At 41.5% G+C, this 15255-nt stretch overlaps 1 protein-coding gene across 23 annotated transcripts in view; it reads left to right on the top strand.

Moving 5' to 3' along the window:
* The window catches only part of EFCAB2 (EF-hand calcium binding domain 2), a 165601-nt gene that overhangs the window by 91945 nt on the left and 58401 nt on the right, over positions 1-15255 (top strand). For 19 of the 23 annotated variants that reach the window (XM_077998093.1, XM_077998142.1, XM_077998090.1 and 16 more), the window contains one exon: positions 6186-6258. The exons of 2 other annotated variants lie outside the window; for them this stretch is intronic. In XM_077998093.1, the coding sequence (XP_077854219.1) occupies positions 6186-6258 (73 nt within the window). Of the gene's footprint in view, positions 1-4734; positions 4846-6185; positions 6259-15255 lie in introns of all 23 variants that reach the window. 2 more of the 23 variants (XM_077998150.1, XM_077998147.1) reach the window with 1 other exon arrangement.

Here is a 15255-nt window from a genome sequence, read left to right as displayed (position 1 = left end):
ATCAGTTGTTGTAAACTGCACCTTTAAAATGAAATGACGTATAGCAAGTCTTTGAATAATGTTGTTACAAAATTAATGAGAAAAGAAATGGTTTTGTTATATGTCCTTTTGCTTACAGTTGCAGTTTCCAAGAACCCATCAGTGATACTCAGAGAAGACTTGCTGTTCTGGGACCCCAAGGCTTAGTGCAGTCTCTGGGAGAAAGTGGAGAGAGGAAAAGCATTGTGCTCATGAGCTGTCTAGGCCTGAGGCAGGGACAGCATCCATGTCGTCTACACGAGGCCCAGCCACAGGGAGCCTTAGCACAGCTTCCAGGGCCCCAGAGCTCAATGAGGAGATCCGCTTTCCACAAGAGGAAGGAAGCTCGTCCAGTGCAGTAGAGGAGGAGAAGAAGGTGGGTGAGATGTAGGTGAGCTCGTGGAGAGGAAGGAAGCTCGTCCAGTGCAGCAGAGAAGGAGAAGAAGGTGGGTGAGATGTAGGTGAGCTCGTGGAGAGGAAGGAAGCTCGTCCAGTGCAGCAGAGAAGGAGAAGAAGGTGGGTGAGATGTAGGTGAGCTCGTGGAGCAGTTTGTGGGTGTACAGGGTGAGTTCTTGAGGAAGCCATGGTTATTGTTCTTTAGGCCACTCTGGCCTCATCAGCAAAATAATCTGCCTTTTTTTCTTATATCATGAGGCCTTTGTTATTCGAGATTAGAGAGAAAGAAGCTGCTTACTGCCTGGAAGATGTCCCATCATGTGGGCTTTGTTTTCTGTGGTCTACCCGGTGAGATGAGACCATAGCAGATTTGCTCAGCAAAGAAGAGGATGGTGATGGGTTCCTCAAGGGGATGTGGAAAGAGGGAGAGGGAAATTTCCTATGATAGGGAAGAAATCGCTGTTCTCTTACATGTAGCAACGTGCAGGTGGCAGGACCTAGGATAGGGGTGGCTGCAAGAACACTGAGCACTAAGTGGCCCAGGCCTTCTCACCCTCTCCTGAAGCCCACCCACCTGGTGAACAAGGCCCTCGTCAGCCTGAAGCCCACCCACCTGGTGAACAAGGCCCTCGTCAGCCTGAAGCCCACCCACCTGGTGAACAAGGCCCTCGTCAGCCTTCTTTGCAAGGGCTCATTCCCAGTAGCATTGAAATATGCTTGCATCTTTCAGGTTTTCAGTATCAAAAAAGAAAAAACATCCTCTTTAACACCATGTTCCTCTCCAGACACCCCTTCCCTCCCCTTTACTTCTGTTTGTTTTTGGGATTTTTGTATGTTTGTTTTTTAATGTGGGGGTCTGTGTATGTTGCCCATTTAATGTGGGGGTCTGTGTATGTTGCCCAGGCTGGAGTGCCGAGCGCACTGGCTGTTCACATTGTGATCTCTGCTCACTGCAACCTTCGCCCCCACTTCCCCTGGGCTCGAGCAATCCTCGCACCTCAGCCTCCTGAGTAGCTGGGACTGCAGGCACCTGCCACCACACCTGACTTCTCCCCTTCACTTCTTGACCCACTGCAATCTAATTTCTCCTCCACCTTCAACAGAGACTGCCCTTGTCAAATCATAGCTGATCTCCTTTTTTACTAACTCCAGTGGATATTTCTCAGAATTTACCTCCCTTGACCTCTCAGCAGCATTGGAAAGCCAAGGATGACTTTCCATTTTCTTTTTCCTTAGCCTCCGTGCCACGGCCCTCTCCCGGATGTTCACTTCCCTCTCTGGCTCCTGTGCTCCGTCTCTCGTGCAGGTTCCTCTTTCTTGGATCATTCCTTGAATGTGGGTACTCCTCAGACCTCTTCCTTGTCTCTCCTAGCCAATACATTCTACTTAGAGGAATTCTGCTCCTGTGCCTTCATGACCAGATCCACGTCTCCAGCCTGATCCTTCTCCTGCACTTCACACTCTTAGGAGTATCAAGTCTGTGGTTTGATTTACCCCACTTGTAAGCTAGTAAGTTAGCTTGTTACTGTTCCATGGATGTTGGCACAAGACTTGAGACTCCTGGGTCAGTGACAAAGGACTTCATTCCTCTTGGCACAGCAGGCAACATGAGCATCAGCTTGTGGGTGACAGTTTCTCCTGCCCTCACCTTTTCCTGGTGATGGGCCCAGCTGGATGCCTGCACAGGCAATGGTTGGCATTATAGAAAGGGAACAGAGCTTTCAGAACAGAGAATTTCAGGGAACAGAACAGGGGATATCTACTGCTTTTATAGCAAGCAGGAAGCAAGCCTGCTTTTTGGCCTGGAGGGAGACATTGCGTCATCTCTCGAGGCTGCTCACTGCGACGTAACCCTGAGAGATGGCCAGGGTTTTCATGGCATAACCAGCAAGAACAAGCATGTTGGAAATTCAGCACATGCCAGATTGAACTCTTCATCTCCCTCCACCCAAACTTTTTTACTTCCTTTTAAAAATTTTATTTTTATTTATTTTGCACATGTATTTCTTTTAGAGACAGATCTCACACTGTCACCCGGGCTGGAGTACAATTGCAGGATCATAGTCCACTGCAGCCTTGAACTCCTCGGCTCAACCGATCCTCCCATCTCTGTCTCCTGAGTAGCTGGGACCACAGGCACATGCCACCACACTCAAGTACTTTTGAAAATTTTTTGTAGACATGGCGGTCTTGCTATGTTGCCCAGGCTGGTCTCGAAATCCTGGCCTCAAGTGATCCTCCCACCCTCAGCCTCCCAGAGTGCTGGGATTGTAGATGTGAGCCACTGCGCCTGACCTGTTTCTCCTTCCGTTTTCTGAGCTCAGTGATTGATGCAGTCCTTGATATTGGTAACTCATTACCAACTGATAAGAAATTCTTAACTCTTCTGACCTTCCTCTCCCTCATGAAGTCTGACGACTCCTTCCACCTCTGTCTTAGGTTCATTTGCTCTTCTTGCCCCTCGCTGCCTATCCCTGGGTCAGACTGTGCTTCTCTTAACGTGTTTAAGACAATTATAGCCTTTTATCATCCAGCCAGAATATTCATTTTATGAAGTTCTAAGTTGTTTTATTTAAAAATCTTTTTAGAGACAGGGTCTTGCTGTGCTGCCCAGGCTGGAGTGCAGTAGCCATTTACAGGTGTGTAATAGCTCACTGCAGCCTTGAACCCGTGGCCTCCAGCTGTCCTCCTGCCCCAGTCTCCCTAGTAGCTGGGACTAAGTTACTTAATTTAAAATGTATGTATTCATTTGTTTGTAATACAAACGATTCAAAAGGTAGATGGCGAAAGGACTTCCTCCAGCCTTTGCCCCTGCCACCCACTCTCTCCAAGGCATTCTCCACCCTCCAGTGAATGTTACCAGCTCTTCGTGTATCCTGTCAATACTGTACCCCAGGTAGACATTTTATACTCAGGTTACTCACGTACCGTATATGAGGTTGTGACACAAATTTCCACACCTTACATTTGCTTAATACTTTTTTTTTTTTGAGAAAGACTCTCACTCTGTCGCCCAGGCTGGGGTGCGGTGGCGCCATCTCGGCTCGCTGCAACCTCCGCCTCCTGGGTTCAGGTGATTCTCCTGCCTCAGCCTCCTGAGTAGCTGGGAGTGTCTCAGAGAGGAACAAGGAGGCTTCTGTAGCTGACGCAGCACAGTGTAATTCTCACTTTCTCCTTCTCTGCTCTCTTCTCACAGTCTGACTCCTGATGGAAGCTCTTCCCTAGAAAAGCCCTGTGCAGAAGGAGTTTGCATAGTATATCACTTTCCATTTTCTGTTAGCCACATTTTTTTAAGTAAAAAAGAAACAGGTTGTTGAAAGAAAAACTTTAGACGAATGGAATTGAACAGAATTTAATTGAGCAGAGAATCACCTGAGAATCAGTTCACCTCTCCAAGAAAAGGGAAAGTGATGTGCGGGAAATGGAAGCGAGGTGCAGAAGCAGCTGGCCTAGTTACAGCTCGAAGTTGGCCTCTTTTGAACAAGGTTTGAAGCGTTGGCTGTGATTGGCCGAAACGCTGTGACTGGGGCGTGAGTAGGTTATGTCTGTTACAACGTCCAGTTAGGCTGCAGTTCACTATATATGCAGAAACCTCTAGGTCAAGCTTCAAACATGTAAGGAGTCAGCTTTAGGCTAAACTTGTAGGTTGGTACAAAAGTAATTGCAGTTTTTGCCCTTTTAATGGCAAACCCACAATTTCGCACGAACCTAATAATTTAACACAAGTAAAATTAATTTTAACAACTTATCTAACCCAATGTGTCTAAAATGTTATTTCAACATGTAACCAATATTAAAAACTATTAATGAGCTATTTTGCATTTTCTTTTTCATACTAAGCTTTTGAAGTCAGTGTATATTTTACACTGGCAACACATGTCCATTTGTAGTCATCACATTTCAAATGCGTAATCGCTAGATGTAGTTGGTGGCTGCTGTTTGGTCTAGCGCGGGCCTAGAATTTGTCTTTTCCCCCATCTTGTCCCCTTCAAAAATCTTTTTTGTTTTTTGGTAATTAAAAAATCGAGATACCATGGTTGTACATATGTATGAGGTCCATGTGCTATTTTGATAACTGCATACAATGTATAATGGTCAAGTCAGGGTAATTGGGGTATCCATCACCTCAAATGTTTATCTTTGTGTTGGGAACATTATAATTCTTCTCTTCTTGCTGTTTTGGAAATAGAATAAATTATTGTTAACTGTAATTTTCCTACTGTACTATCAAATACTAGAACTTACTTCTTCTATCTAACTATATTTTTGTTCTTATTAACCCAATTTCTCTTTGTCCTCCTTTTCCTCTTCCCTTCCCAGCCTCTGGTAACCACCATTCTACTCTCTACCTCCCTGAGACCAACTTATTTAGCTCCAATCAGTGTGAGAATGTGAGATTTGTGTTGCCCTGCTTCGAAACTCTTGCCTGCAGTAAGTGTGAGAGTGTGCGATTAGCCGGGTGCGGTGGCACACATCTGTAGCCCCAGCTACTTGGGAGGCTGTGGTGGGAGGATCACCTGAGTTTTGAGAAGTCAAGGCTGCAGTGAGCCGAGATTGCATCACTGCACTCTAGCGTGGGCAACGAAAGTGAGACCCTTTCTAATAATAATAATAATAATAATACCTTTGCTATATGAAAGAAAAAAACAAGAAAACAGGGGAAACAAGGAAATATACTTGACGTGAGGATAGTACATGTTTTGTTGGCCCTTCATTTATTAAGAAGAAAGATCAGTAAGTGAAAAGAATCCTATATTCCATAGTTACTGACTTTAGATTTTACTTTTTTTTTTTTTTTAGATTTTACTTTCAAGTTGATACTCATTCTGCAACCTCTTTCAGTGAAGAAATTTAAAATTCTTATTTAAAATGTTTTCTTTGTAAAATAGGGAGTAAATATAATACTGCTAAAATTATCCAGAATGGTAAAGAAATTAACTATTTTAGTTAAGTGAATATTTGTGAAATTAAATTAACTTTCAAACATTACAACTTTAATTTTAATACTTTTGAATGGAAGTATTTCGTAATCAATTACACATCCCCTGTCTTAATATTCAGAGAGTACTGAATAGCATTTATACTTTTCTTAGGTTATTTGTGGAATTGAACTACATTATGATTGGGGCAGGGAGAGGTGAATAACTAATATTTATTGAGTAGCTGCCCTGCCAGGAGATGTGCTTTGTTTTATGATAGCTCTTCTTATTTAACCCTTAGTGTGTCCCCCATCCTGGTTCTTAGTGTTTGAAGGAAGTCACTGTGTTTTACCTACCAGGTAGGCTTATGTGCACATTGATTAGGTAGGTGACTTCTCCAATCCAGTAAGTCACAGAGCTGGGATTTGAACCCTAGTGGTTTGGTGCTAGAGGCCATGCTTTTAACACTCTGATACTAATGTCAACTTCACTGCAAAACTCTGCGGTAGACATTATCATTCCCATTTTACAGGTGTGGAAACTGAGGCTCAAAAGAATTAAGTAACACTTAAAGTCAGTTAGTACATGGCCAACGTTTCTTTTTCTTTCTAGAACTTTTTTATATTGGCTCAGGCAAGGTGTTTGCCAGTCAATGAAGCCATTTCTTTCATATTTCTTTGGTTCACTTAGCTTCCTTTTTCTTTCCCCAGAAAACATCTTTTATAATCATGAGGCAATATTGGAGTGATTTGGTTTCCTATGTTACAAAATATGCTCTGAGATAATTTGGAGAAACATAGCCTTTTCAGAGTTTATATTCTAAAACCATTGAAAACTTTTTTTTTTCCCCAGAGAGATTGGAACAATTATCAGGTCATTAGGATGCTGCCCTACTGAAGGAGAGCTGCATGATCTGATTGCAGAGGTGAGTAGGGTGAAAAAGTTTCATTCAACCGGCTCACTGTGTGACAGCTACTCCTTGTAATTAAAAACAATCCTTACCTGAAACTAAAAAAAAATGCCCTGAACTACTGAATGTGCTCAGTGGAAATACTAGGGTAACTATTCATATTAGCCAACCAATAAAATCTGAAAGAGTTAAGAGCAGATCTTGAAGAAATGACTATGAACAAGTAACACAACTGATCAAATAAAGAACCCACTGTGGAAATGATCCTCCCTGTAAAATCAGCTGAAGACAGGTCAGTAGGTGCACGGGGCTCACTGTATGCAGAAAGGCTATTGGCAGAGGCAGTAAGGAATTTTTATTTATTTGGGGAAATAAAACTAACGTTTAGAACAAATGGTAAACTGAATAAAATATTAAGAATGAACTTTACGTTGACCAGAGAGTCTAAGAATTTTAAAAACGAGTCATGTGTAATAGTGGAGATGAGTCCGTGAAGAGAAGGATCGCATAAGGCAGTGGATGAGCAGCCGAGATGAGAGCGCTTCATGCTCCGTTTGACTTTCCAGAAAGGTCTCTGATCTCGTTTCAAATGCAGCATTTGGTTCAACAACAGAGACTTTAAGGGGGAAGAAGCTACCTGGCCAGGAGAAGAATCTTTTCAGAATTGCTTATCTAGGCACAAAGATTTTGGTGAAGTCTGGGGATGGCAAAGGGGATAAGAGAGACAGGGAAGGAAGTGGAATTTTATCTGTTTATTTTGCACCTAGCACAGTACCTGCTTGTTCAATATTAAGTTGGAGAGAAGGAATTGTGACCGTGGTGAGTCACTTAACCCCTGTTGAGTATCAGTTTCTCCATAATAATAACAGTTCAAAGTTTGCTTCAAAGATAAATGAAAGAAGGTACAAGAATACATGTTTTGAATCCTAAAGCATCATATAAAGTTAAGGAATGGAAGATTAGAAAGACGATTCTGCTGCACATATATTAGCACCTTGGTGACCAAAAAGTAGTGGCAATGTTTTTAAGCATTTGGAAATGTTCGGTAAGGAATCTAAGTTGTAAGAACACGTTGTTTCTACCTTTTGGGGTTCTATAAAGCTGTTTTTACCACGAGTAAGAGAAAAAGCTTGTTTTTCCTGAATTGGTGCTCACATTAAAAAAAGATACTGATTGCTGCCTTAAAGTGTATCTGCACAAAGCTGGAACTAGTGTTAGGGAGAAGCAAGCTGGCACCGTGGAAGAGGTAAGAACTAGAGGATGAATTTACAGCGAAATCATCATCATCACATGCTCAGGATAGTAAGTGGAGCAATAATGAAAAATACCTCCGAAGTTCAGAAAAGGAGGATCTCTAGAGTCTAGTCCCTTTATGGTTTGTTTGTATGTTTTAATCGCTATCAGGAGTTAGCAAATCATGGCCCCTGGCCAAATCCTGCCTACCACATGTGCATGTAAATAAAGTTTCACTGAAACACAGCTAAACTCATTTATTTGTATATTATCTATGGTTGATATAGAACTACTGACTACACGGGCAGAGTTCAGTAGTTGCAACAAAGAACCTACGGCTTGGAAAGCTCAAGATATTTACCATCTGGCATTTGCAGAAAAAGTTTGCCAACTTCTGATCTATGGGCTTCTGTGCCAAAGTAGACCAAATACCACATCTAATACTAGAAGATCTGAGTTCAAACTCCACAGTTACAACTTAGAGCCATGTGGCCTTCCATGAGCCACTTAATCCTTCAAAGCTTGGTTTCACATCTGCAAAAGGAGTATAATAATATGAAAGTGTTTTTATGAGGATTAAATTTAATAACCGAGGAATCAACTGTTACTTGGTGGGCACGTAGCACATACTTGAGTTTGCTTGCACTGCAGGTGGCTCTCTAGGATAATATCTCCACTGGTTTGGGCAATTAGCCACAGTGGGTGCTTAGGTCCTAAAGTTTTATTTTATTTTTACCCTTTTTTAGGGACGTGACACAACCTTTGAGAATTACAGATATTTAGAATACTTATTTACCAATAGTGGCCACTGAGCTATTAAGCTCTGTAAATATTTTTCTGTATTTGTATACCAACACAATTTACTCTAATTAAATTATACTGATAAACAGCTTTGGGTATAGCTACCTTTTAAAGAACTTTTCTAAATAAATGAGTGGGAAAAAAGCACATAAAAAAGCACAAATTTGATGAATACAAGTATGTATTTGTACATATTTAAATATATTTAATAGTGAATACATATAAACACATTTAGAAAATCAAAGCTCCATAAAAGTCAACATCTAGGGGTAAATGTCGTATTGCTAAATGTTCTGTAATAGTTTCAGAGATCAAACTATTTAAATGTATGTTTGTATATGCTTTAAAATTGTTCTATAAGGCTGGGTGCAATGGCTCATGCCTGTAATCCCAGCACTTTGGGAGGCTGAAGCAGGTGGATCACTTGAGGTCAGGAGTTTGAGACCAGCCTGGCCAACATGGTGAAATCCTGTCTCTACTAAAAATAGAAAAATTAGCTGGGTGTGGTGGTGCACACTTGTAATCCCAGCTACTTGGGAGGCTGAGGGAGGAGGATCACTTGAACCCGGGAGGCAGAGGTTGCAATGAGCCGAGATCGCACCACTACACTCCAGCCTGGGTGACAGAGCAAGACTCTGTCTCAAACAAACAAACAAAAAAATTGTTCTATAAAAAGTTGAAACCTGTGTAAAATTCTCTGGTTGTCATGTACTTGAACTTTAGTGTAGACACATTCTTTTCTCTTCAATTTTTTAAACTTTCAGCCCTTTGCTTCCTGAAGATCAATTTCAAATCTGGTGTTTCTCTTGAAATAGATCATTTAAAAAATCATTTAACTTTGATCCATACAGTTCATATTCTATAAATAGCAACTTCCTGCAAATACTTTCTGCCTTTTGGAATATCACAAAAACGGGCAACTGTGAGAAGGATTAGTGAAAAATATTACTGACATATAGGCTACCAAATAATCCTATTAATATTAAGTTAGAGCCTTCTAGGGTCTTCAGGGTATGGGAGCTGGAAGGAGATAATGGCATTTTCATACAAATGGAAAGGTTATTTAGAGGTCTATGTCTTTTGAAGGTCCAACCTAAGTGGAATTATGGAGAACTTAAACTAATTACAAAGAAGAACTAAAAGATGATTTAAAAGTAAGACCTGTGTTGGTCAGATTATTGACTCAGGCTTAGGAACTAAGCATGGATTATGACTTTTTATTGGGGTGACCATCTGCAACCTCCACTTCCCCATCCTTGCCCTTTTTTGGTTGTAGATGTTAGGCAGCACCTCTGTTGGCTGCCCATCTGTTTTGGTCCTAAGCATGCTATGTTCTATTAACCATCTCCACCTTTCCCCTTGACTCCCTCTTCAATCTGTCTGCTCATTATATGAGGCCTCTTAACTTCTGTGCTCAAACAACTCTGCTTGGCCTCTGTTACCTGGGTATGGGAGAGCTGGCTAGCAAATCATTCCATGGATTTAACAAACCCAGGTCTACAATTACCTAGTCTAGTCAACCCTGGCCTGCAGAAGACACCATCACAGACTTAGTGACACCAGTGCCTTTCTCACCAGCCTGATGCTCTTGGTGAGCAGTGCGTCTGCGCCCTCCCATGGAACAGAATCCTCCGGTGAGTCTTCTGACTCATTATGTACCCATTCTGCCCTCCCACTTCTGTCAGCGCAGTTTGCCACTTCACTCAGGGTTTGGTGTCACTCACTTGTTCCAGGTCTCACCATAGCAGCAAGTTAGCCCCATCTCCTAGGGTCCTTGCCAGAGTGTTAAGTCTGTGTCCTGAGAAAGTGCCTGAAGTTGATGAATTCTTGCTTATCCAGTTTTATATTCCAGGCCTCTTGGTCAAGCACTCTCATCCAATCCCAGGGGTATTCCCCTAGCTCCTACTTCAGGAGCCAATTCCTACCTAATTCCTTTTGCTATTTTAGTGTATAGTCTTTTTCTTTCCTTATTAGGCCCACCTCTCCCTCAGCCAGATTATGCTGGGATGTAACACTTCATTATTGCCTGGAGCAGCCCATCGGAAGGATGGCCTTGGCTCAAATATGATGGCTAGGATCATCATTCAACTACATTTCCTGCAATTGTAGATTTAAGAGGTGCATTTCATTGGGAGGCTGAGGCGAGAGGATTGCTTGAGTGTAGGAATGAGGCACAATCGTGGCTCACTGCTCTCCAGCCTGGGTGACAAAGCCAGATCTCAACTCTTTCTTTTTTTGAGATGGAGTCTCGCTCTGTTGCTAGGCTGCAGTTCAGTGGCACGATCTCGGCTCACTGCAACCTCCGCCTCCTGGCTTCAAGTGATTCTCCTGCCTCAGCCTCCCGAGTAGCTGGGATTATAGGCACCTGCCACCACCACGCCCGGCTAATTTTCGTATTTTTAGTAGAGGTGGGATTTCACCATGTTGGCCAGGCTGGTCTCGAATTCCTGACCTCAAGTGATTCACCGACCTTGGCCTCCCAAAGTGCTGGGATTACAGACGTGAGCCACCGTGCCTGGCCCAGATCTCAACTTTTTTTTTTTTTTTTTTTTTTTTAAAAGGAAGAAAATGGAATTTTCATGGCTGCCATAGTTGTCATCTGGAAGAGCTGTAATGCGAACCAGGTGTTCAGTGTCCGGTAGAATATGGCCAAAAGGAGTTGGCTGCTCTATTTTATTTCTAAACTCACTAGTGCCTACCCCTGGCTTTCAGGATTAGATCAAAGCATAAAACTACTTAGGAATGAAATGAAGGTCCTCATCAGATCCAAGGAGTGGGGCAAGAGTGAGCAGAAACTTGACCAGCACATGGTAAAGATAGGTCAGTGATAGATAAGAACTGGGCCAGGCTTATCCTGGAATTCTGTTCTTGGATAAAAAGAGGATACCATGGCAGGGAGACCATGGTAATGATAGTCCTTAACAAAACTGTCCCTTTACATGTGATGGTTGACCTCGACCTCTGTGCACAGCCATCACTCTGGGATCTTTGTGATAATCCTGGCAGCCACTGTTTTCCTTCTGGGTTGCACTTCTTTCTATCCCAAGTTTTCCTCTTTCTAGTTCCTCTAGCATTTTAGCACATTCTTTGATAGCTTCTTGGAAAAGAGTGCCTTGGAGGTAAAATTTTTGAGATTTGTATGTTTGAAATTGATTATGCTAATCTTTGGCTGGATATAGAATTCTACATTCAATGGATTTTTCTTCATTAAATGGATTTGGATTTTTCAGGTCTTCAGTAAGAGTTCTGAAGGCACTCCTCTTCTTCATGTTCCTGGTAATGCTATTGAGATTGTACAAATCCATTCCGGTTCCCAATCCTTTGTATCTAACCATTAAATTTTTTTTTCCCTGAAACCCTGGACAGTTTTTTCCCCCAGAGTTTGAAATTTCACAATGATTTACCTTGGTGTGAACACATATCTAATGTGTTAGGTACCTGGCGGGCCTTTTCAAACTAGTGATCTGTATCTTTTGTTTTCAGGAAAATTTCTTGCAATTATTTTGTTTTGTTTTTTTTTTTTCTCTTTTGGAACTCCTTTTATTCATTTTTGTATTTCTGGACTAGTCTTTAATATTCTCTCTCTTTTTTTTTTTTTTTTGTATTTTTAGTAGAGACAGGGTTTTTACCATGTTGGCCAGGCTGGTCTCGAACACCTGACCTCAAGTGATCTGCCTGCCTTGGCCTCCCAAATGCTGGGATTACAGGTGCATGCCACCATGCCTGGCTAATTTTTGTATTTTCAGTAGAGATGGTGTTTCACCATGTTGTCCAGGCTGGTCTTAAACGCCTGACCTCAAGTGATCCACACGCCTTGGCCTCCCAAAGTGCTGGGATTACAAGTGTGAGCCACTGCACCCAGCCTAATATTCTTATTTTTAACTTATTTTCCATCTCTGTCTCTTTGTTCTCTCTGGTAGATTTCTTGAACTTTCTCTTCCAATATTTTTATTGAGTTTCTCATTTCTGTTGTGTTTTAAATTTCCAGTAGCTTGTTTTTGTTCTTTGAATATTCTTTTCTAAATAGCATCCTGTTCTTGTTTCAGATCTCTGAAGATAATAGTGGTAGTTTATTTGAAGTTTTCTTCTCTTTGCGTAATCTGTTTTCTCCAAGTTGGTATCTGTGTCTGTTCTGGTCTTTGTTTTTGTTAGTAGCTTTTCTCCTTGTCTGATAAACCTTGGCTGTCAGTTCATAACAAACATATGCTTGGAACTTGTCAACTTTAAACTTTATCACTGGGTAATCTGGGAATCGCCAGCATCAGAGTTTTGGGGATTTTTCTCTCGCACAGGCTTGATTCTTAGGAATAGAGTCTTCAATCTTCTACTTGGGAGGCAAAAGCATCTAGCTGCCAGTTCAGACACCTTCTGTTTACACTCTTTAAAAGGTAGATCTCTAAACTCCTGTGGGGATGGAGGGAGGCAGACACTCAGTGGGGAAAACTGAGAGGAGATTTATAGCTTTTCAAACATATTTTACCCTAGTTCCCCTAATTTTAGTTCCTGCTCCCTCACCCTCGTTTCCAGAAGTAACCAGTTCTTTCTGAGGATTCTTGACTCGCTACTGTCTTGGGTTCCGTTTTCTAGATCCACTAGATTATTTACTGTCTTGGGTTCCGTTTTCTAGATCCACTAGATTATTTACTGTCTTGGGTTCCGTTTTCTAGATCCACTAGATTATTTACTGTCTTGGGTTCCGTTTTCTAGATCCACTAGATTATTTACTGTCTTGGGTTCCGTTTTCTAGATCCACTAGATTATTTACTGTCTTGGGCTCCGTTTTCTAGATCTACTAGATTATTTACTGTCTTGGGCTCCGTTTTCTAGATCCACTAGATTATTTACTGTCTTGGGTTCCGTTTTCTAGATCCACTAGATTATTTACTGTCTTGGGTTCCGTTTTCTAGATCTACGAGATTATTGCCACTCATCCATCTGCTTCGCAGCTTGCAAAATTTTATTTCCATTATATCTTTTCCTATTCTTCCTAAGTAGGTATATGATTGTCTTAACAAATATTTCTTTACTGCAATTTTAATAAGGTTTGAGAGAGAGTAAAGTTAGATGCAGATATACAGTTTGCCTCCTTAACCCAGAAATTTCATTGACATTGGATTAATCAGAAAATAGCAACAGCACTCCCGAGAAAAGCATCAATAATATAAATCTAAATGAAATATTGTAATAATCTTTAGAAAGAGAGCGTTACTAAATGTTGGAACTAAAACACTGATAATTATAGCATATAAGATGTAATACAAGCATTGGAGCGAATTAAGTATGCGTGTTTAAATATTAAGGGTGACTTCAAAAGAGTAGAAATTGAATGCATAACTTCCAAACTGATATAGAGGATGAAAGAATTAGAGGGCATTCAGTCAGTCCAAAAAGACAGAAAAGAAGCATAGAATAATCAGGTATCTAGAAAACACAAGATAATGGTACTTATAGTCATAATAGGCCAGGCGTAGTGGCTCACGCCTGTAATCCCAGCACTTTGGGAGGCCGAGGCGGGAGGATCACGAGGTCAGGAGATCAAGACCATCCTGGCTAACACGGTGAAACCCTGTCTCTACTAAAAATACAAAAAATTAGCCGGGCGCAGTGGTGGGTGCCTGTAGTCCCAGCTACTCAGGAGGCTGAGGCAGGAGAGTGGTGTGAACCCTGGAGGTGGAGCTTGCGGTGAGCCGAGATTGCGCCACTGCACTCCAGCCTGGGTGACAGAGCAAGACTGTCTCAAAAAAAAAAAAAAAAATTATGATAAATGCAACTGGATTAAGCTCACCAGTGAAAATAAATTGAAATTGGACTTCTGAAAAAATCCAGTATTATAATACATCAAAACACTTCTGCCATCTATACCTTCACATTATAAATCTAACTCTTTCTCATCATTTTCACATCCATTACCTTAGTCCAAGCCTTGTCATTTCTTCATGAATGACTGCAGTGGCATTTATTTACTTACTTTTCAGACAGAATCTCACTCTGTTGCCCAGGCTGGAGTGTGGTGGCATGGTCTCTGCTCACTGCAACCTTCACCTCCCGGGTTCAAGTGATTCTCTTGCCTCAGCCACCCGAGTAGCGGGGATTACAGGCGCCCGCTAACATGACCACGCCTGACCCAATACATGCATTTTTAAATATTTGAGATGGTATTCAGTCCCTACTCATTTCACTAAGAGAGGAAACCCATGAATAAATGTTAGAGTTTTTTTTTATGTCTGTGATCAGTGGTTTAATGTTACATTTATACTGTTGAGACGACTGTGATGTCAAAGTATGGCAGATACTCCCTAGTAACTGTTAAAATAATGTAATGACACTGCTGAGTCATTTCCTACACTTTGCATCTTGGAGGGAAGGTATCCTACTACCCCAGGCACACCACAAGCCCCAGACGTCCCAAATCTCCATCTGTCGTTATTCTTAATTGGGTAAGTATCCTTGGATTGTTTTTTCTTTGAAACTTCAGAATTGGCTTTTGAGTTAGTAGAACAAGATCCACATAATCTACACCCTGGTGAAGTGGGAATTTCTATCAGCCTGTACCTGGACTCTAGCATTGAGGTTCTGGAAGAGCTCTGGGACTTCACATCGTTTGGAATTTGACTGTATCAGGTTTCTCAGAGAATGAGACAGGGTGGGAGTAATTATGTTCTTATTTTGACGTAGTTGGTGATATGAAATGTTTTATCTGTTATTTTTCCTACACGTCCTGCCTTTGGGAGATGTGGGAGAATGGAATCAATCTGCTCTAATTTTTGTTTATGTTAGAGGCTGGAATTTAATTATAGAGCTGATGGTACTTTGCAGATTAGTTAGTAATGGCTACCATCCAGCCATTACTTTTGAGTAGAATTAGGTAAATTTGGGGGAGTGAGGATAATATTTTGTAAAAAGTGTATACTGAGAGTATTGCTTATTTGTAATTGGTAGAAAGACATTAAATGATGCTAAAACCATGATCAGTAGCAG

This window comes from Macaca mulatta, chromosome 1 (assembly GCF_049350105.2).
Source record: "Macaca mulatta isolate MMU2019108-1 chromosome 1, T2T-MMU8v2.0, whole genome shotgun sequence".
Classification (NCBI taxonomy): Eukaryota; Metazoa; Chordata; class Mammalia; order Primates; family Cercopithecidae; genus Macaca; species Macaca mulatta.
This window is presented reverse-complemented; position numbering and strand designations above follow the sequence as displayed.